This window comes from Crocuta crocuta, unplaced genomic scaffold (assembly GCF_008692635.1).
Source record: "Crocuta crocuta isolate KB4526 unplaced genomic scaffold, BGI_CrCroc_1.0 scaffold108, whole genome shotgun sequence".
NCBI classification, from domain to species: Eukaryota; Metazoa; Chordata; class Mammalia; order Carnivora; family Hyaenidae; genus Crocuta; species Crocuta crocuta.
Genome location: NW_027532825.1, coordinates 6,802,867 through 6,825,762, shown reverse-complemented (window position 1 = coordinate 6,825,762; position 22,896 = coordinate 6,802,867). Strand labels below are relative to the sequence as shown.

The 22,896-nt window shown below is 46.5% G+C and overlaps 1 protein-coding gene across 1 annotated transcript in view; it reads right to left on the bottom strand.

The window, feature by feature from the left end:
• The window catches only part of GLI3 (GLI family zinc finger 3), a 270,413-nt gene that overhangs the window by 63,050 nt on the left and 184,467 nt on the right, over nt 1-22,896 (bottom strand). The window contains 3 exon segments of the mRNA XM_077781156.1: nt 10,921-11,061; nt 12,873-12,986; nt 13,725-13,938. Coding sequence (XP_077637282.1) covers nt 10,921-11,061; nt 12,873-12,986; nt 13,725-13,938 — 469 coding nt within the window.

Genomic DNA, 22,896 nt, shown 5'->3' with positions numbered 1-22,896 from the left:
CACGCTGTCTGTCTGTCTGTCTCTCTCTCTCTCTCTCTCCTAGAAATAATAAAATATTTAAAAAAAAAACAAAAACAACCATCTTCCAGGTGGTCAGCTGACATCCCAGAGGCTTCTGACTGCTCTCCGAAGGTCATCTACAACATCTACATGAGCTGCAAAATCTGTCACTGTCAGATCTGTCCAAACNTGTCCAAACCCCACATTAAAAAAAAAAAAAAAAAAAGTTTAAAATAACTTCCACTTGCAGAGTCTCACTTCTGGCCCTGACCCATTTAGTACATTGCTCTGGGGTTCTCCAAAGTTTGGCCCCAAACTTCCTGTGGCCCACACTGGCTCACTCCTTCTTCTCATCAGAAACCTCTAATTCTCCTCACTCCACCTGGCCCAGAAGTCACACTCCCACTTCAGCAAGCAGGCCCCAGGAAACTCACTCTGTGCTTTAATCTCACTTCCTGTTGCCTTTTGCCTCTAGGAGCACTGTGGTTCTGTATCACCACACTACTCAGCACTCTTCAACCCCAAAAGCACAGGATGAGTCATTCTGTAATTATATTTCTAACCCCACAAAGTGTGTCAAAAACCTCAGCCATTTATAATATTAGCCACTATCACAGATAAAATTCTCTGATACTTTCCACTTCCATTAACTTCTTCCTGTGGTCTCTTTCACACGGAAGCCCCAACACCTCCCTGCAATGGTCTTTCCCTATTTGAATCCACCTCTGTTTTCAAGACTATGTCCAAATCCACAAGACTGTTTCCCTGCTGCTCTCCTGTACTTCTGTAGTCCTCCCAAAGTCTTCTGCATGTGTTCCCCTTACTCAAAGGGGCAGACATAAAAGACATATGTGTCCACTCTTGTTCCCCCTCACTGGCCCTGACCTTGGCCCCAACTCTGGAAGTCTGGCATGCAGGAGGCTTTTTCCTTAACACTATGCCTGCAATTTGTGTAGTGGCCACCAGGTGGTGATGGTGCATCATTAACAGGTAAAATCACTAGCCTACACAGGTGAGAGTGAATCAATGACATACTCATAGCTTTTTTTTTTTAATGAAAAGTTTTTATATATTCTTTTTTTAAATTTTTTATGAAAAATCTCCTTAACCTCTCCATTCTTCAATTAATTAGGTTGATCAGCGCTTATTCTTCCTTATATTTGAATAATGTTTTAGAGTTTACAAAGACTTGCGTTATATGATCTCATTCTGTACCTACTGAAAAAATAAAAGTACAAAACCCTGTGAGGAAAGTGGGACGGTATTAACATCTCCACTATACAGATGAGAAACTAAGGACTTACTCAGATTCAGAAACAGTTCTTGGCAGATGTAGGAATCAGAGATAAATGTCCCCTTCCCACTCACTGATTAATGCTAGCTTTACTGGTAATTGGCTGGGGTGGAGTTGGGTGGCTTACATTTAAGGCCTTGGCCTATCCTTTAAGGATATGCCACTTACAGCAATCTTGCCAACATTAATTGTTCTAGAACTGGGGAAAAAAATCCATCGAAGGCAGTATTTAACTAATCCCAGAAAAGACTAAATGTCCCTGATTTTCAAAGAAGTCCTTGCATCATAGAAAATTGCTCTCTGTTTCTGGAGCTCTGTTTTCTGTCAAAGTAGGAGCCTGACCACCATGCTTGCTATGATCTCAGAAGCTGAAATCTGAGTGACTTCCCTTGGTCCACAAAAAACAAAAAAAACCAGTGATGGAATTTCTTTACCAAGACAAAGCACTTGGCTGGTAAGAGTCCTTGCTGAGTACTGAGTGCCTGACCTTAACAAATGTGGCTTTAAAATTAAGGTCTGTCAATCTGTCTACATACGCATATGTACACACACGCACATACACGCACACATACATACACACAGGTGCACACGTACATGTAAGCACACACACAGGCACACCATGTGTGTGTATTAAATAGACTTTTGTTTGAGACTAACGAGCTCATCTTTGCTTTATAACGTGAACATTCTAGAGTACATTCAAGGAGAAAATTTACCTTACGTCACAAATATATGTTTTTAGTTTTTGTTTTCCAACCACAAGAGGAAAGATTTGGGACAGAACAGGGGGCAGTTTTGCCCTTCAGGGGACATTTGGCAATGTATGGAGAGATTTTTCTCCTGGAATCTAGTGGGCCGAGGTCAGCAATGCTGCTAACGGTTCTGTGACAAGGTCAAGGCTGGTCCTCACAACAAAGAATTCTCTGCCTCCTTGTGCCCAGGGTGAGAAGCCTTGGTTTTAGGTCACCACCAAAGAGAACTTTCAGAAGAACATTAAGACAAGAGAACATATGATAGAACGAGGCTCTGAGTCTCAACACTGCAGAAGCAAGAATGTGGAGGGGGGTGCAGTATAAGGAAGAGACCTGGAGACTTCTCTCCAGTCCTTCTCTCTTAAGGATGCATGACCCGGGGACCCAGTCAGCATCTGTATGCAATTATTAATTTCATGGTGACATACCAACCCCAGCACGGCCTGAATCCCAACCTGAGCCATGTTTTCATGGGCGAGGTACATGACACTCAGCAGCCGGTAAATGTCTTTGCACTTTTGCACTTCTATTATTTTTTAAGATTTTACTTTTAAGTAACCTCTACACTCAATGTGGGGCTCGAACTTACAACCCGAGATCGAGAGTCCCATGCTCCACCAACTGAGTCAGCCAGGCGCCCCTACACTTAGCACTTTTAGAAAGAGAATCACTAATATTTCACGGAGTACAATTTTTAACTAATTCCCTCAACTGTCTTATGAAGTAAATACTATTATTATCCTTATTTCACAAGGAGGAAGTGTGATGTGTCTAGAGCAGACTTTGAACCTGGGTCTGTCGGCCTTGACATGTACATCACACAGGAGAACAGTGGCAAGCCCAAGTATTCTTTCGGATCAGGTGCCATGTCTTCTTACAAAGTCATCATTACCGTCACCGTCACGCCTCAAAAGTCAGCCCCACACTCTGCTTTGACCTTAACTATTTCCCACCTGTTTCCCAGAGGTCTTTTCTGATATTCCTTCTCCCTCTTGTAAATCCCCAGAATCTCAACTACAGCTTCATTACACCCTGCCTCAAATGCAATCACTATGCTTTTATGTTTCTTTGTCTCCCCCTTGCAGTGAGAATGGCCAGTCCCGGAAGGTCAGGTGTGCGTCCCGCGGGCAGTGTGCCCACCATGAAGCCAGGGCAGGGGGCTGCACACAGGCTGCTCCCAACCCTGTTCAGTGAGGAGTTGAGCGAATGCCTAACCTACTAATGTCAGCTCCTCCCTTTCCTGATAAACAAGAGGACACACCGTACTGGGCAAGATCTGCTACAGGCAGGTATATTTCAACAAGGTATGCAGCCCAGCCCAAAGTGACCGTCAATCGTTCTTGTATCAAGTGGGCCTGTTCAAAATATTCCAGGGAATCTCACCTAAAGTATCATTCAAGACCAGTTCAGAGGAAAATCCTCTCCAAACGGCAGAAACAGTTACTCAGATTAAAAATTCTGATGAAGTACTTTAGCAGGGTACAGTGAAACATTTCTGGGGTACGCCATGGCAGAACAAATTTAAGAAAGACATCTTACTCAAGACACTGATTTCTTGGGGCGCCTGGGGGGCTCAGTCAGTTAAGCGTCCGACTTCAGCTCAGGTCCTGATCTCACCGTTCCCGAGTTCGAGCCCCCTGTCAGGCTCTGTGCTGACAGCTCAGAGCCTGGAGCCTATTTCAGATTCTGTGTCTCCCTCTCTGTCTCTGCCCCTCATCTGCTTGTGTTCTGTCTCTTGTGAAAATGAATAAACATTAAAAAAAAAAAAAACCCACTGATTTCTTTTTCTAATTTTTTTTTCCCAGAGAGAGACAGAGTGCCAATGAGGGAGAGGGCCAGAAGTGGGGTGGGGGAGAGAGGGAGACAGGGAGACAGGGAGAGAGGGGTAGAGGGGAATAGAGAGAGAGAGAGAAAGAGAGAGAGAGAGAGAGAGAGAATCTGAAGCAGGCTCCATGCTCAGCATGGAGCCCAACACAAGGCTCGATCTCATGACCCTGGGATGATGACCTGGGCCAAAATCAAGAGTCAGACGCTGAACTGAGCCACCCAGGTGCCCCTTCAAAATATTGATTTCTTATTCTTCGTTCAAGAGGTAAGAACCCTTACTTAGTAAAGGGGAAATTTTAATAATTCCATAATTACTCAAGTAATTAATATACCACCTCCTAGAAGTGTAAAATGCAGTTCTTCCGGAGGGCACTTAATCTACAGGGTTGAGAAGATCCTGGGAAAAAGATGGCAAGGGACCGTGTTCTCCCAAACCCCACCTGGGGGCAGCCATCCGTAACAGACCCCACCCCCACCTCCCTGGCTGCAAGGGGGCTGCTCAGCAAGGCATCCCGGTGGCTGCCAGCCAGTCAGTGGGCCCCTGAATTTGCCATCCCCATGCAAATCTTTCACTTGCTTTTACTAAACTGCAGTCCAAGGAGGTGAAATGGCTCGGCCAAGTCCCATCTGTCAGACCTACACTGGGAAGAACAGGCACTGGCCTCAGTCAAGTGCATGTTCAGCCATGAGGAGTACAAAATAAGTCTTGTAGCAGATTTCCAGAAGCCACAGACCCGGCGGCGCAGCTCCCCTCCCCTCCCCCACTCAACCCTGCAAAAACAAATACATAAAACAAAGAGAGGGGAGACACTCTTTTCAACCTCTGTCTGTTTCTCATTAGGCCCTACTGCATGTGATCTCCTTCTGGCCTTGGATGCTGGGGGCTGCATTTACTTCCATGGCTGTTTCACGGTATGATAAGTGAGAAAATAACGTTCGGAAGGGTCATGCGGTCCGAGGGAGGTCATCCCCAGGGTCAGGGCAGAGATGGGGCTGCCACTCAGAATGTCGCTGGCCCTGGGAGGCCTTCCCTGGCGGACCACACAGCCCTCCGTGCCCCCCACTCGGGCTAATCTCCTGAGTGTCTCTATGGGAACGATTTCTGCAGGTGCAGCCGGTCAGGAACTTTAAAAAGAACATGACCCTTGAGGCGCAATTGTCGAAGGACGGCTTTGAAGTTCGCGGTTCTTCGTCTGCATTTTACACGCAATATTTCCAAATAATTACAGTAACTAAATTAACTAGCAACTCTATGCAGGGAAAATAAGATCAAAATCTCCACTGGTTCAATTGACGTTTTATGTGCACACAAAACTAATTTCTGCCTCGTATCTGAGCCCGCGATCACATCTTACACTTTTCTCTTAGGTGAAGATATACAATGCAACTTTAGCAAAAGGGATCCAAATGAGATGGAAAACATTTAAAATGCAAATTTAGGATCATTGTATTAATATGACAATAATGTCTTCAACGCTTCCTAACTTCCCCGCGTTTCTACGGACGCACCAATTCTTCACAGATTAGATGTGCCTTCTTTACATCTAAATCTCTAGGATATTAAAAAGAAAGCCCTTCATTTTCATGCTGCCTATGTACAGAATTTGTTTTCAAGTGGCAGCAAAGGTGATTATAACTGTATTCTTCTGATAAAGGCAACTACAGCATGCTTTAGAGATCAACATTTGCAGCGTATGAAAGCATTTCAAATCCAAGTAGGTGGTTAATCACGCTACAGAAAGGTGAATTTCTGCCACCATGCTTAAAAGATACAAGCAGAACACAGGACTTAAATGCCACCCAGTTGAGGCTGGGCCTAATACAGAAGCAGCTCACGTCGTCTGCCCTTGGGCCTCACCGGTGGGAGACAACACCCTTCCCGTGGAATTGCCTCAGGCCCTCTCTGCAGGCTCATTCCGCTGGTGGGGTGGGGAATAAGACTGTTAAAAAATAATGCCTATTGGGGCGCCTGGGTGGCTTAGTCGGTTGAGCGTCCGACTTTCGCTTGGGTCATGATCTCGCGGTTCGTGGGTTCGAGCCCCATGTCGGGCTCTGTGCTGACTGCCAGCTCAGAGCCTGGAGCCTGTTTCAGTCTGTGACTCCCTCTCTCTCTGACCCTCCCCTGCTCACGCTGTCTCTCTCTCTCCTAGAAATAAATAAAACATTAAAAAATAATAATAATGCCTATTTACAAACCTATTCTTTCTTAGGAAAGAATACTGTATGTGTTATTTCTAAACCAGAAAGAGGGTTCCGAAATCGAGGGGAAGGAAGTAAAGCGCTAGAGCAAACAGGTGGCCATTGGGGATGGTGAGGAGACTCCTTTTATTTGGGCCCCCAGGCTCCCAGCAGTAAGGTTTGCCAGCATACGCAGCCACTGAGCGGCGGTGACCCACACTGAGGTGCACATAGTCCGCCTACCCTGAGGGGACGTCCAAGGTCACTGAGAAAGCGTGCGGGTTTCAGAGAACCTAAGACTGACTGGCTAGTGCTCACACTGCATGCGTCTGGGGCGTTTCAACCCTGCTGGAGCAGAAGATGGGACTGACTTCCAGGACAGAATCAATGCAAGAGGGCAGTGAGTCTCAGGAAGGTTTGGAAGCCTCGCTCACCCATGGGAGAAGCCAGGCCAAAAGACCGAAGTTGAGTTTTTTTATATTCCAACGAAAGCTACAACTTCATCTCGGCTTGGGTCATGCTCTCACGGTTCATAGATTCGAGTCCCACATCGGGCTCCGTGCTGGCAGTTGCAGATCCTGCTTAGGGCTCTCTCTCTCTCCCTCTCTCTGCCCCTCCCCACTCACGCTCTCTTTTCTCTCTCAAAAATAAGTAAGCTTAAATAAATAAATCTTTTTAAAAAATGCAACCACACCAGAAACACTTTGAGAACCGATATTCTACAACTTTCAGAAATAAATTTAAAATTAAGATTCGGGTCACCCGGGTGGTTCAGTTGGTTAAGTCTGACTCTTCATTTTGGCTCGGGTTATGATCTCACAGTTCCATGAGTTCGAGCCCCACACTGGGCTCTGCACTGAAAGTGTGGAGCCTGCTTCGGATTCTGTCTCCCTCTCTCTCTGCCCCTCCTCCACTTGCTCTCACTCCTCTCTCTCTCAAAATAAATTAAAATAGACTTTAAAGAAATTAAAAAAATTAAATTAAGATACGTGTCCTTTGTAACATACAATACACAACAGCAAAAAGAGAGTCTAATTAATTTGGAGCTGAAGGGAAAATGTGGACTTTTCAACTTATTTTGAGTCATTAGGATACGTGCTTTCAGATGTCGAGGGAAGAGGAAGCACTTGCATCTTGACAAATCAATAATAAATTCCGTCTTAATCAAAGGTGCTTTGAATTAATTTTTGTACCATGTCTCCTTCCTACGCTCCGGTTCGTTCTATTTTAACTGACACCAAGGAAGGGACAAAGTATAACAAAAACGTGGTTCACAAAAATATACATCTATCTTCTTAGCTTCTGGGCACAGAAGTAAATTTATGACAACTTTAATACTAGCTTGAGAGTAGCTAAGCCCAATTATAATTATCTTGCTGGGAAGAGAAATTAATTAAACATCCTGGTGTGATAAAGACCCCACAGCAAACCTAGAATAAACACACCCACGAAGGAGGACAGGCACTTGAGGTAAAGGAGAAGAGAAGGGAAAGGCAGTAGTTAGCCCGTCTGTGGGGACAGTAATGGGACAAGGTGATCTTTTCGAGAGGACATGGAGCACATTACCCTGGAAGGGAGACTACCCGGCTGGCTTTGCCCGCCAGGTCCCTAATTCTCCTCTTCGACTTTGTGATTTGCTAATGGGAAACACATGTCTCCCTCTTGCACCAAGTTCAAATGACTCTGGAATTCCAACCGTGCAGCTCAGCGACTGAACCAGAACAAGGGGAGAACTTGTCAGGATTTAAGAGCTTTCAGCAAAGCCCTTCAATCGCAGCCAGCACCCTATTCCACGGAAGGATATCAATTATAGATAGTGACTTGCTTGAGCAGGCAGTCGGGACTGTCAGACACTAGATAGACAGCCATGAGGAATCATGAATCTTTCTATTAACTGTAAGAGAGGGAAAAAGAATGGGTCATGGCTATAAATAAGGCAGAGCATCGGAATGGTTTAACACCTTGCCTCTTGGTTGTATGTAGCATGAAAATTCAACTAATTCACAAGATGTCCTCTCTCCGAGGAAAGCCGTGGGAATGGAAACGGTTAATGCTGCCCTCAGTCTTTACAAAAGGGGGGTCTGCTCCTGGTATTTTTTCCACCTGCCACCGAAATAATGAGGTGGACGTGAAGTGGCTATTCCTTCAATCAACAAAAAAATAAAGTGCCCACGTTAGAGCAGGCCACTGCTAATCCTACCAGAGACGGCCGTGAGTGTGGCAGGGCTCACTCGTATGTCCTGCAAAGTGCAGTCGATTTACACGCACAGATTTGGATTTTCCACACTTCAGGTAATAAGTAAAAAGGTGGAAAATAGGTGATGTAAACTAGTGTTTTTATTCATGTCGCTGCAAGTCGTAATTTTAATCCACTTAACTTACAGAATTTATCTCAGACTAAAATTAATATCATAAAGGATTCATATCATTGGATTTCCCCCTAATTCTGACAGGAGTAACTCCTAGCTGATTTGGGATTTAAAGAAAAATTCCACTATACATGGATTTGTTAACAATTTTTCCAGATAAAACAGACAACACGGTGGTCACTTAGGTCGATAGTTTAAGCTTCGATAGTTAAGTGATAGTTCAACTCACCTTTAAACTACTCAGACCTCACCCTTTCGCCCCCGACACTAAGTACAAACACCTACAAGAGTCACAGTCCTGTAAAAGCTTTCGCGTGAAACAGGCAGAGAAAAGGTTAAGGTATTACCCAAATCCCCCCAAATGCTACCTCAAACCTGGTCCCTAATGAGGAGCACAATTTCTTTTAAATGTAGGCTCAGAGTAGGCTCCAGCCCGCCTTTGATAACAGCGGGGCCATAATCACAGCGCTCCTCGGAAACGACAATGACTTATCCGCAGAAGAGGCACCCGGAGACCGCGATGTTTTCACAAGCAAGCAGTCCAGGGAACACCTCGTTAGTGACGGCGGTTTTCACGCAAACAATTTCCGCTCATCGATGCTGATCACTCGTTATATCACAAAGGCTATTCCTGACATTCTTTCCTCTTCGGGAAAATTTGCCTACACAAAAAGAAAAATATGCCAAACTTCCCCGCCCCCCCCCACTGCCCTTCAGTAGTCCAATGTCTGTGGTTTCCATTAAAAGTCACCAAGAAAAAAGGGCCATTAAGTAAAGGGCTGGCTTAGAAATAACACTTGCATCAAATTAGAGAGAGAGAATCGAATTAGGTTCCTGAAACAATCTGGAAACCTACCTTAATTAAAAGCATTTGACTTTCTAGGTTCTTGCTGCACTGAGAAATCTATAATTCTTCCTAGGCAATTACGAGGAGACATGATTACAAAGAAACGTTTTGGGGGGAAACCCAGCTGATGTCATCATGTTAGCTCCTCAAAAGGTTCTGTGCCTGACGGATCTCTAACCCGGCAGACCTAGGGCTGTAACTTGAGGGCTGTGTGCGGAATGTGTGTACAGAGGACGAGCCAAGTTGCCGGAGACACACCGGAGCAGCTCGCGAGGCCCATGAACGCTGTGGGCTGTGTCGGGGGAGGTGTAACTTTAGTGCTGAAATGGAGAAGGGTTATCGAGAAGTATGGATCATCTAAAATGAAAAGTTACTATAAAAGAAAAGAGACTGGGGGAGGGGGGAGCGTGTGTGGTGTGTGCGCATGTGCTGGGTGGATCGAGGCTCCCAACGACAGCTGCTGTCAGGTCTCCGATCACGTTAAAAGCAGATGAAAAGGCCGCACTCAGACGACCCTCCTTAAGGCCTCGATGGGACTCCTGTGCAAGCCTACAGCTTTTTCTTCTCGATCCTTGGAAGACCCTTCTATCTCAGTTGCTCTTGGTCCGGTCTGCTAGGGAGGCCCCTCTGGTGTGAAAGAAAAGTGGCGAATAAAATGGAGCCTTGGTCGGGGCGCCCGGGTGGCTCAGTCGGTTAAGCGGCCGACTTCAGCTCAGGTCCGTGATCTCATGATTCGTGGGTTTGAGCCCCGCGTCGGGCTCTGTGCTGACAGCTCAGAGCCTGGAGCCGGATTCGGATTCTGTGTCTCCCTCTCCTTCTGTCTGCCCATTTGCACTCTGTCTCGGTCTCTCAAAAATGCATAAACGTTAAGAAAATTAATAATAATGAAGCGTTGGTAAAGGGAACATGCCCAGTCAGGTGCACACCCATGGGAGTGGGGAGCGCACTGCGTTATCTGAAACAATACCCGGGGGGCAAGGACTGAACTTACTATTCCTGAACCTGGAATAGTTAGACACGACGTGTGGACCTCAGTGTGACCGAGATGCAGGTTTCAGAAGCACGCGCCACGGAACACACTTAAAAGTCACATCACAATTTCCGTGAGACTCTTCGCCCTGCAAGGCTTGGCCGGAAGTCTGTGCTGACGGCTTCTCCAAGCATCTACCTATCTCACGCAGAGCAGTAATTGCCTCATAAAATAGTGGGAGGCTCCTCGGACGGTGAGAGGGTGGAAGAAGGCGGCAGAAAGGAAAAAAGGAATCCCCCACCCTACGATTCCTTTCTGCTGTTGCCAGGTCTTAGAGAGGAGAATCAGACTTGGTTAAAAGGTTAATAATAATTCATGTCCAGCTTACTATTACTCAATAACCATCAAAGACGCTAACTCAAAATAGTGTTTTCTGGCTTACAGGATCAGAGTCATTACACTCTCTATTGAAGACTTTATTGAATTTTACACTAAGCTTTAGCTGACTGAACAGGTCAAGCACCGTGGCTCAGAGTTTTCTTTATTCTCATAAAAGTCATAAAGCCCTCTCCGGTCTGCAACGCTGCTAGCTAAGAAACTTGACTCGGCGAGGGGTCAGGTCCGCTGACCCCACCGACAAGGCCCCAGAGCTGTGAAGCCCAGAGCCCGCGCCCCCCACTCACGTGCACCAGCTGCTCCTGGGTGTCGAACTCCCTCGTGCAGCCCTCCCAATGGCAGTTGGTCTCATAGACGACTTCAGGCTCCTGTTTGCTTTCGTCTTTATCTCCTTCCTCCTTCACCAGGGTCGTTCCTTCCGGCTGCTCCTGGGGGGCGGGGAGGAGAGAGGGAGAGACTTCAGACACGGTGGAAAGGAGATAAGAGAAAGGAAAAAGCACCAAACGTGATCTCGGTTGGTCTGCCTCCAGACACTATTTCTCAGTGAAAATAAAATACAGCCTGGGTCTATCAGCTGGATTTTGTGGCTCGAAGAAGAAGTCAAACATATGGGGTCATCCGTGTGTGTGTGTTTTCCGATTTGCGGAATGTATCTTCAGGGGTTGTTAATTTGGGATTAAAAACAAGAGTCCAGGGGCGCCTGGGTGGCTCAGTCGGTTAAGTGTCCTACTTTGGCTCGGGTCATGATCTCGTGGTTTGGGAGTTTAAGCCCCACGTTGGCTGATGGCTCCGAGTCTGAAGCCTGCTTTGGATTCTGTGTCTCCTCTCTCTGCCCCTCCCCTGCTCACACTCTTTCTCAAAAATAAACATTAAAAACAGAAACAAAAGCAAAAAAACCACAACTGTCCAAGCTATGATGATGATTAGAAGTGGAAGCCAAATCTTGCCCCTGATAGGAGAGAACAAAGAAACTGAAATGTCATCCCCTAAGAGAAGCAATTAAACTAATTCATGTTGTCTTTACCCAAAAGGCTGGTCTTTCTCTTCTGGTCAGATTCTTTCCAGTGTATTAATTTGTTTATTCTCATATTTTGGAATCAGGGATGTGGTTTGCTAGTAATTCTAACTCTGTTTTCCCTGCCATCGGAGGCTGTGACTGGCACATTGTGGGTTTTATAGGGATCATGTCTTCCCGGTTCAACTTCTGACTCCAGAGATACAGCTCGCTGCCCCAGAACCACAGCTTCTGAGGCTTGGCGGCATGGTCTCTCCTCCTCTTCCAAGGCAGCTTCGCAGCAATGAACATACAAACAATTTCCAGAATGCTGGGAGAGGACTGAGTGCGTGGATTCAGGATCTAATGTGGGACAGGATGACAAATACCGTATCCTGGCGTTTTGGTGTAACGGGGAAGGTTGTCGGCCGGCAGAATTCCAGAGGAAAGATGGATTTCAGAGTCTACCCCACCCATTTATGCCATCCTCAACGTGCTCACTCAAAAGGAAATTTGAGTGGAGGTGGTCCGAGCTTGGGGCTGAGGCAGCCTGGATGCAGAATTCAGATTCTGTGGGCGTCTAAACTGCTGTATAGCCCCTATTTCAAAGAATTAAAATTCACTGACCTCCTTCCTGTGTTGGGTGCAGGGACCCCAGGAGATGGTATTATAATGCCTACAGGCATAATACATGTATTTTAAAACTGAAGCTCAGAGGATCTAAATGCCTAAAAGCAGAGACCAGATTGGAATTTCTAAACTTGTCCTTTCAGGACTTTGGAGAAAGGACCAGGATCTAATTGGCCTTCAGTTAGGTTAGCTGCGCCCGGATCTGTCCCCTCCTGTTCTCCAAGCTCTCCTGGCAAGTGGGAAAAAGGCAAAATAAGAACATGGAAGAACATGATGGGTGGAGGCAATGTCACTAGCTGTGCCCAGCTCAGGCTTAGGGCCAGGACTTCCTATTTCAGACTTCAGACCAGGGCTAAGGACTGAAGCTTGGTTCCTATCAGCGACCCAACCACTTACACCACGCACTTCAGTTTATACCCCCCACAGCGTCTTGCATTTGATTTGTCTTTGCTTCTGAGCGAGAGAAGCAAACGGCGTCATTCCACAACTGGCCTTGTGTCAAATGCGCGGGTACAGCTGAGGCTGAGGCCGAGGCCACGGATGATAAGGAAGTGCCGTGAGAGACGCCAGCCCGAAGGGAGCAACGAGCTGGCCGGTGGACCCGTGGTGCCTCACCTGCTGTCCCCGCGGCCCCGGGCTGGGCAGGTCTTCGTCGGGCTTGATCTTGGACCGTTTGTTGTGCATCAGGTCACCGGTGCTACTCACGGCAGACTCGCTCGTGGGCTTGTTCTGCCGGTCGCATTTGCAGGGACAGAGACAAAAATTAGGTTTCCATCAATGAAAGGGACGTTGCTAAAACACGAAGGTCTAGACAAGCAGGCTTATTTGGCATTAGAACAGTAACTCTGATAACGCCCCAATGACATGACTGCAGAGCTCCAAAAGTGTGTTTGACGCCAGAAAAATACATCCACGAGGCAGCTCCTTGTTTAAATCTCGGGGGTATAAACTCTCTGTGGCTTTTAAAAGCTAATAGGGGGGAGCCTGGGCTTTAATGAGTTCCCACAGCACATTTAGAGGAACAAAGTTGTGAGGTGGGTAAGTCGAGGATGCAGATTCTCCGCGGAGCGGTGTTAGTGAGGAGGTCAGAGGGCACAGAACAGAAGGCACAGACAGCATGGTTCTATTCTGCCCGTGAAGTATCACACGATTCTAGGCGCCAGGGGACAGTGACCAAATGAGAGCAAACCCTTCATGCAATGTCGTCTATGGAGCAGACTTTGAGACAGCTAAGCCTCATCAGGCAGCCCGCGCTCCCACCGGGGATGAGACCACTCTGGTTCTAGAAGAAGCCGCTGTTTGGTGAGGAACCCATATAGGGCGCATTCACCAAACCTGATGACTGCGGCCCTGGGTTAGGAAGACAGGTGGCAGGAAGGAAGCCACGACCACGCTCGGAGCGCATGTGGTGACGTGGGTCTTCTCTAGGATTACAAGACGGTCAACTCATCGAGTTGTCTCTCTCACCTGTGCAGACTCAGAAGGGCCAGAGCTGACCTGGACGGGGTTCAGAACCGTCGGGATCCCAGGAATAGGCCTCTGTGTTGGAAAAGTTGGGGCAGGGTGGATGAGTGGAGGGCTGTGTCCAAAGGCCGAGCCTAAGCTCTGTTGTCGGCTTAAGATTTGCTGATGCATATGGAGAGACACGGGTGCAGAAGGGTAGGTGAAGCTCAAGGCTGGGCTGCGCGGGAGGGAAACAAAGAGAAGACCATCATTTACGCACAACGCCAGGGTTACCGCCAAGCACACTATGTGCGCATCTTTATGCCGACTGTTACCCTCCCAAATGACATCAGGTCCGTCTGTTTCAATTAGAAGCTAAAAACGGTTACTGATGAACGCCTCGGAAGGTTCCAAGAGAAACACGGGTACCAAGGCAGGGCACGCGCGTGCGTGCACACACGCACACACGCCTGAAAGGAGCTTCAGCAAAACGGAAACAAAAGGCTCAATAACAGCTATTTATTGCAATAACAAACTTTATATAAAGAAGAAAATGGGTGACTACATGCTTTATAGTACTTTTATTGGCTCTCGGTGCTGTATGTCCCTGTGCACGGAGCGATTCCTTTCATCTCGGCTCACGCTGCGTGCTTTCATATGTCTCCAGATCTTATTACAAGAGGAAGGAAAATCAATTGGTTAAATGTGTTTTGAACAGCATGCTTGTCATATCACTCATTTGTTTGTAAAGACGGAAAGCTTGGTTCATCCAGAATGCCACCTAAAGAATTTCCATCAGTGCCGTCTGGTTACAGAAGCTGACGGATTAACCTCTCCTGGCTGAAATCGGTGATCAATGGGCTTCGGTGGAGGAATATTCCAATGGGAGAGCACAGTCCCCTCTCCCAGCTAAATAGCATTAAATGTCTATGAAAGCCCATTATACATGCTAATGCCTGGCACCGCTTCTTGATGCCACAGCATCGCCCAAGCTACTACAGTAGGTTCCGAGGGAGACACACTATTACTTAAAGATTTCTCAACAAGTAGACAGTGCCAAACCATTCCTTGTGCCGGCACAGTTTAGGAATCAAATCCTCTTAAAAGAATGAAGTGTTCTTAAGGAATTTGCCAACGGCTTAAAAATGCATGAGAAACTATAATTGCATTCATGATGAACATTTCGTTCTTAAAAATAATCAGTGAAAAAAATATATATATATATATTTCCCCCATCCTGCTGCATAATACCCAGAAAGAATCAAAGTTCCCTGTAATGTCAAAGGTAGAATTCATGCAAATTTCCAATCTGGTGGGTTAATTACTATTGCTGTTAAGCGCATTAACTGAGAATATAATAATTACAATAACAAAATGCAAACCATTTCAACAACTTTAAGTAATAATTCTGAAGATATACTCTGTTCATTAATGTGACTCCACATTTTGCCTATTTGACTATAATCCATGAAAGGCGGCTTCAATGGGATTACATTACTATTATTCCTACAGAGAACCTTGCATTACGATAGCTTGCCCATTTAAGTCTGAATATCATTAAGAATACCCTGTGAGAATTTCACCAGGCATGGAGGAATTCTCCTTTCATTCTGTATTGTAGTTCTTTAATAAAGGAAAGCAGAAACATGGTGAAAACAGTCATTGTTCATAGTAAGTTAGGGAGAAATCAGTAATAATATTCCGTTTCCGCAGTGCTACAGTTTGCGCGTGTTTCCGAAAGCAACCATGAGTGATTACGGCAAGACTCAGCTAAGGGAGCCGCGTGGATGATTGATAGGGCATTAATCAAAAGATGCATATCTGCCTCAGAATTTGTCCACAAGCTTTCTTCTAATAGCTGATTTCATGTTCACTGAGCTCTATGCCAGTTTGTCCAATTTATTTTTCAGTGTACGAGCCATTCATCAAAAAACACAATGATTTAACACCCCCCCCCACCCTTTTCCTTTTGGTGAATGGGTATTACGAAGTAGAACTACCTTATTCTACTCATTAAAAAAGCAAAAACCAAAAGAGCCCACTACACATGTATTTACAGGGAACCTCCAGACATCTTCCCAGAGTTTCCTGAGCCCATGCCATCAAGCAGGCGTGGGAGGGGCACGGACAGTCAGTTACACTTCTAATTCTTGGAAGTATGACATCTGGGGGCCCAAAAAGTCAGCACCTGATCAAGAATCGAGGCCATTAGAGAAAGCATATCACAGGGCAGAAAACACCCTCAGTTGCATGGGTAAGCAATGGTTCATAGCCAGGCAGGACGGGTCCATTTTTACTTTTTAAAAGATGTTGGAAAGAAGGAAAGCACGGCCCAGCCTCCGGCTGCGGGCCCTGTCCTCAAGGTACAATCAATGTTACCTCAGAGGACTGAGGGAAGGGCAGGGACAGCTTTTGACACATTTGGGGAAGGAGCGTCCAGTACCCCCCATGGGGCTACTTTTTTGCAGGTGACAGGAATAAGCCTTCTCCACAATCCACGTCAACCCGCAGGGGCGCCGCGAGGACAGGCCCCACGGATGAGCGTGGTCGCCCTCACTGCTTGCTCCTAAGGAGCCAGCAGCAACTCGAGGCGCCACGGGGAGCTGGCTGTGCCTCTCCATCACAGAGCCTCTCCCCTGCAACCCGGTGACAGACGTGGTTCTTGGCTCCGTCACAGCATCAGCCAGGATCTGGAGCCAAGGCTCCGCTGGCTCTCCAGAGAGTATGGAGGTGGAGACACAGTTTGTAGGGAAGCAGAAGGGGGGTGATGTCTGGACACTGCATGCCGATGTCCGCAATGACCGGAAGGAGGCGTGGCGCTAACTGCTGGGGATTTCCCACGGGTGGGGTCCGGAATCAGCGGCCACACCTGCTCATTGGCCCTAAGACTCTCTGCCTGGGCAGAAAGCAGGAGAGTGTCCTGCACACCGGTACCCCTGTGTCCTTCCCGAGCTTATGTGGCTGGGTCTCAGCTTACATGTCACCTGCTCAGAGAGCAAGGCCTTCTGAGCCCCACGGCATGACTGGTCCAATCACTCTCTACTCTTGGACATCTCTGTTCCGCAGCCACACCGGCACACTCCGAAGTCACACCCTCCCTCCCTCCTTCTAGCCTGAAGGGTCCCGATGAGCTGGCTCTCTGGTACCTGCAACACTACCCAGCACACAATGAGGCACTCACCAGTGAGTCAGCGAGTCACCGAACCTCTTCCTCAATTTCCAATTGCCGCTGCAGCGAGTTCCCACAAACGTAGTGGCTTAGTTACTATCACTTGAGTTACACACACTTTCTTCGTGGCTCAGGAAGCCAGTGCTGTGTTCTTCTGGAGTCTATAGGTACTTTAGAAGCTGCCTGAATCCTCTGCTCATGGCCCCATATCACTCCGACCTTCTTCTCTGACTCAGACTCTGACTCTCCTGCTTTCCTCTCTAAGCATGCTTTTCAGTACATCAGGGCCACCCGAATAATCCAAAATCATCTCCCCATCTCCAAATCCTTAACTGAACCACAGCTACAAAATCCCTTCTGCCGTAAAAGGTAACATACTCATGCGTTTCTGGGACTGAGACATGAAATCTGTGGGGGCCTATCACCCTCAGAGCAGTCAGTTCAAAGGAAAAGCTACAACTGGATGTGTCTGTAAAACAAAGTTAGTGTCTAGGTTCCGATCTTTCTATAGGACGTCAGCGGCTGAGGACAGTCTTTGCCGAATACAGAGGTCAGAATTGAAAAAGATAAATCGTACCTTTAAAGACCCTAAAAAAAAAAATCCCAAATAGTTCATGTATTTGTTTCATAATTTCCTAGAAATATAAAGTATTGCTATTGTTGAGAATTTTTATAACTCTCTTCTGTGTCCCCTAAAGGAAGACGTAGTCTAATTGAAAACTCAGTCTACCTGAGCTTTATTACCTCAAAGCCTTTTACATTTCTGCTCACCCTATTCTTTCCTATGGATCCCTTGAAGAAACGTTAATCTTACAATCTGATTTCTGGATTCTCTTCACTCAATATTTAGCTATATTAAATGTAATTTAAAAAAAAACAACACTCTTTTTAGAGCTTTCACGTCTTTTCCAAATGACTGCAGGAACGATGGGGTGACTTAAAACACGAATATTTATAACAATGTGACTTCTAATTATTTATCTATATTTAGTCAATGAGACTAAGAGAGAAGCGTCAGATGGCCCCCATTTTCCCAAGCAATGTGCTAACAAGGTCACAGGCCTCCTGAGAGAACAATCCCAAGGTCAGTCTTATGGAGGAGAAGAAAAAGAAGTGCTGAAGTCGCGAAGTTTGAGGAGTACACGTTCCACAATAGCTGTGAATACAGAATGTGTATTCTAAGCGTCCTAGCCCAGATACAACAGAGAATCTTCTAGAAACTAGTGATCTTGGCAAAACACTTTGAGAAATACTCTTCTAGGACAACAGTTATAAAGTCAGAAGAAATTAATTTCAATAATCATTTGACCTTCACTTTTCTCAAGAGCAGAAAAAGAGAAAAGAGGGGTTTTAGGTCATTCACTATAATGTATGTGGTGTTCTCTTCCACCAAATATAATTTCTATCCATTAGAACAGATACAGTTATTGATTTCTTTTGTGTGTTATAAAATACCTTAAAGGAGCGTTCCTTTGTGTTTGGTGACTCAGGGATAGAACTCTGAGCACATCTAAATAAAACTACACGTGGTCATCGGGGCGCCCGGGTGGCTCAGTCGGTTAAGTGTCAACTCTTGATTTCGGCTCAGGTCATGATCTCAGTTTGTGAGATCATGAGATCGAGCTCTGAGTTGGGCTCTGTGCTAACAGCAGGGAGCCTGCTTGGGATTCTCTCTCTCTCTCTCTCTCTCTCTGCCCCTCCCCCACAGGCAGAGCACTTGCTCTCTTGCTCTCTCTCTCTCAAAATAAATAAGCATTTAGAAAAAACAAAACCAAAAACTACTCACTGTCAGTTTGCCCTTTATGTTCAGCTATCAGCTAACAGTGATCAACAAACTCGTCTGAGTGGGAAAAAAGCTCTTCTATTTACCAAAGGTTTAAAATGAAAACTCCCAAAGTCTGAATCTTGAGAGAGTTCTAATGTATTTATTCTCTATCAAAAATCAGAGGTAAAGTTTCATCAATCCTCTTTTGTGAAGTGTGGTCAAATTTTGCAAACTGGGCCTTATTTCTTCATTTGTAGGAAGTAGCCCAGTCTTGCTTCACTCCTCCAGAAGCCTCCTGTCTGGGAATCTCGGCAAGTATCCCCAGTCTGGCTAAAATTTGGAATGTAAAGAGGAGGAAAAGATGCTAAATGAAATGTCCTAAAATGTACACACTAGATCATTCATCAATTCAGTAAGCTTTTTTTAATGTTGTCTTTTTTTTTTTCTGAGGGAGAGAGAGACAACGTGAGCAGGGGAGGGTCAGAGAGAGAGGTAGACACAGAATCTGAAACAGGCTCCAGGCTCTGAGCTGTCAGCACCGAGCTCGATGCGGGGCTTGAATCCATGAACTGTGAGATCATGACCTGANCTCTCTCTCTCTCTCTCTCTCTCTCAAAAATAAATAAATAAGTTTTAAGAAAGATGGCAGGGTGCCTGGGTGGCTCGGTCAGTTGAGTGTCCGACTTTGGCTCAGGACATGACTTCGCACTCTGTGAGTTCGAACCCCACACAGGGCTCAGGGCTGACAGCTCAGAGCCTGGAGCCTGCTTCAAATTCTCCCTCTCTCTTTGCCCCTCGCCCACTCACACTCTCCATCTCTCTCTCTCTCTCTCTCTCTCTCTCTCTCAAAAATAAAAAACATAACCATTAAAATAAATTTAAAAAAAGATGGCTGACGCTGAATCACCAAGCCACTACATACTTAAAGGTTTCCATTTTATTATTTAATGACTTCCATCCAGACATAAGATGAGGGTTTTCCCAAGAGCTGCCAAGGATGTCCATTTGCACCACTTGAACGGCTACAGTCCCCCTGCATTAATGTATAAACTAGATGGGGAAAGGAGGAGGGAGGCTGTGGGGAATTGAGAATTTGCTTCAGCAGGGAGGCCAATCAGTTCCCAGGCTCATTTCTGGATCCCTCACCGTCTCCTGCTTACATGAAGGGTAAAGGACATGTGGCGCCTCTTGGAACCTCTTGGGAAGGTATTATTTTCAATATACAATCAATGCTAACTCCTTAGAAATGTGTTTTTCATTGTTCTAGTGGTTGTATTTTGCTCAGATGTGAATTTCTGAAACACCCTTAACAGAAATGCACATGATACCTTTACGATGTATTACTTGAGGCCGCACCACTGGGATCAAGAAACTTCATGCTACTGGGGCACCTGGGTGACTTAGTCGGTCAAGCGTCCGACTCTTGATTTCAGCTCAGGTCATGATCTCATGGTTTGTGAGTTCGAGTCCCACATCGGGCTCTGCTAACATTGCAGAACTTGCTTGGGATTCTCTCTCTCTCCCTGCTCCTCCCTACCTCTCTCTCTCAAAATAAATAAACTTAAACAAAATAAAAAAGAAAGAAACTTCATACTGTAATTTCTGTGTGAAGAATCCAATGGGGAAAAGCTTTTCAGTCTCCCATATCTCTAAGCTCTTTGGCTCATGAAACTGGAGTCAGAGATCAAGTTAGGCAATAGTCAATGCCTGGTAACAGAAGGGACCCCCAGTTTGAGACACTGGCTTTAAGAAGAGAGAAGAAAGAAAAATGGGGGGTGGTGAGGAGGCTTCCTAATCAAAACTACTTTGTGGCTGCTCTGTGGCTGTTGCGTTAACGGGATTGTGCTGGTCACAGCCGTGGAATTTCCTTCACAGTCATTCAAAGGAAGACCAATTCTTTCCAGTTTTGCTGACGCTGCAGAGCCTGCTTGGGACTCTCTCTCTTTCCCTGCCCCTCCCTATAGGCCGACACCTATTAGGACTTGTGTATGGAGAGGCCCCAGGACACACACCCCTGCGCATGCTACAATAGGAAAGCAGAAAAATAAAGTTTCCCCTTCCATCCGTAAAAGCTCCCAGAACAAGTTTACTGGAAAAGCCAGCATCCTCGGAAGCAGTGAGCACACGAGTGAGACCCGCACACTCACAAAACAGGTATCACTCCCATGCCTGCACTGATGCAAAAGCGCTCTGTGAATCTTGCCTTGGACAAAAACCCAGCTGGCTTTACATGACAGAAGGGTTTCAAAAGGCTTTAAAATGCCACGGGCCATGTACAAAACAACAGACAAGACGTCCGTGAGCGTGAACAGCAGTGACGTGCTCTCCAATGAACGCGGTGGGAAGCACCCAAATCATGTAACTGCTTGGCCCTGCGGACGTTAGAAAAATGTTACCAGTTTTTCAAAGGTGTCCTCAGGTATTAATACTATTCCCCTGTTATGAAGAGCACTTCCTCCAGGCCTTTTAATCGTGCCTCCCCTGGGAGATTTCTAAGAGCAGAAAGGCTTGGGGGACAGAAAGACGAAGTTCAAGGCTGGGATGTACCAGGCTCTGCCCCGTAAGAGGCTGAGCGCCTCTGATCCAGCCCACGAGCCTCCCTGAGAATCAAGACCCTGGACCCTAACACAGTGCAGCCTCCTTGGGAGCTTTGACGGCTTCCTGCTGCTCTGGATCAGGGGCCCAGGAACGGCACAGCCTGGCCCCTGCCTGCCTCCAACCTCAGACTGTGGGGCACACTCCCCACTTACTGCCATCTGGCGCCCCAGGCTGCTGACAGTCCTCAACAGCCAGGCTCTTCCCGTTGCAGGGTCGCATCTGCCTCACTCGTTCTTTCAGACCTGATCGGAGGCTTCTTCCCTTGACGAGTTCCGTGAGGGCAGCGATCATGCCTCTCCCCCATCTCGGTAGCCCCCACGCCCAGCACAGTGACCAGCACAGAGTTGAGTATGCAGCTAAATCTCTGCGGAGTGAATGACTAACTGATCAAATGAAGTGCTATATAGACCCGATGGCGACCTATGGCGGTAAATAAAAACGACCTTTCTCCATTAGCATCCTTCGCTTTCGCTGTCACTGGGGGAGAAGTGTGTCACCACTTTCGGAAGATACAGTCGGCCTTCTGCTGCAGGACAGGGACACACAGGCTGTCCCATCCCCAGCCGGGGCCCGCAGTGCTGGCAGCCAGCAGCCTGTTCCCACTGGTAGCGCCGCGGTGATCGGCATCTGACTCCCACTTCCGGGGAGATGTCTGTCCTGGCCACGCCAGACCCCAAACCATGAAGGGCACACACCCATCTCTGTCTTGGTCATTACGGTCAAAGCTGGAACGTTGGAACAGGGGGATTAGATATAAGTGGGCTCCTCATCTTTCTGTTCATGTTTGCCAGAAGACAACGGGGAGAGGAGGGTCACTGGGAAGCCCTCTCTTCTGACAGTGGCTCAATCTCCAGGGGAAGGTAGCAACCTCAAGGGGAGGTATTTCTACGGGACCTCCATTGACTGGGTATTTATAACCCCCGCCTTAACCACACAGAGCGGAGGTTGGAGGTTGTCTTTGATAAACAGAAATCACCTAGGCTTAGACAGGAGTCTTCAGGGGGTCGGACAAGTTAAAACTTCTTGAGACAGTCAAATATTTCACAACCTTTCTAAGTGCGTGGGGGTTTTCTGAACGGTCATTTTAGTCCTGGTATATGTAAGAAGAAAGGCTTCTGGTGGATGTTTGGACAAGATGCTTGAAAAGTGAGACATGATAATCAAGTATTGTGTTTAAATATGCCAAGGGGCTTTGGTGAATAAATACCTGCTTGCTTTTTTTTTTTTTTTCCAAATGTTTATTTATTTTGAGAGAGAAAAAGAGAATGTGAGCAAGCATGAGTCGGGGAGGGGCAGAGAGAGAGGGAAACAGAATCCCAAGCAGGCTCTCTCCCTGTCAGCACAGAGCTCGACGCGGGGCTCCATCCCATAAACTGTGAGATCATGACCTGAGCCCAAGTCGAGTCGGACGCTTAATCAACTGAGTCACTCAGGCACCCCGATACATGCTTTCTATGGTGTTTTTATAACACTCTAAAAATATTAAGAAATATATAAACACAAGAACCAGACACAAAGAGAGACACTTGCTTTTTTTATCCCTTTGTTTTGTATCCATCCCTCTCTGTCTCTATAGCTACCAACCTATGGACATATAATATAGTGTTCATAAAGACTGTAACATTCTGAAAATCAAAATTATTCATCTACCACATAGGAAGTTC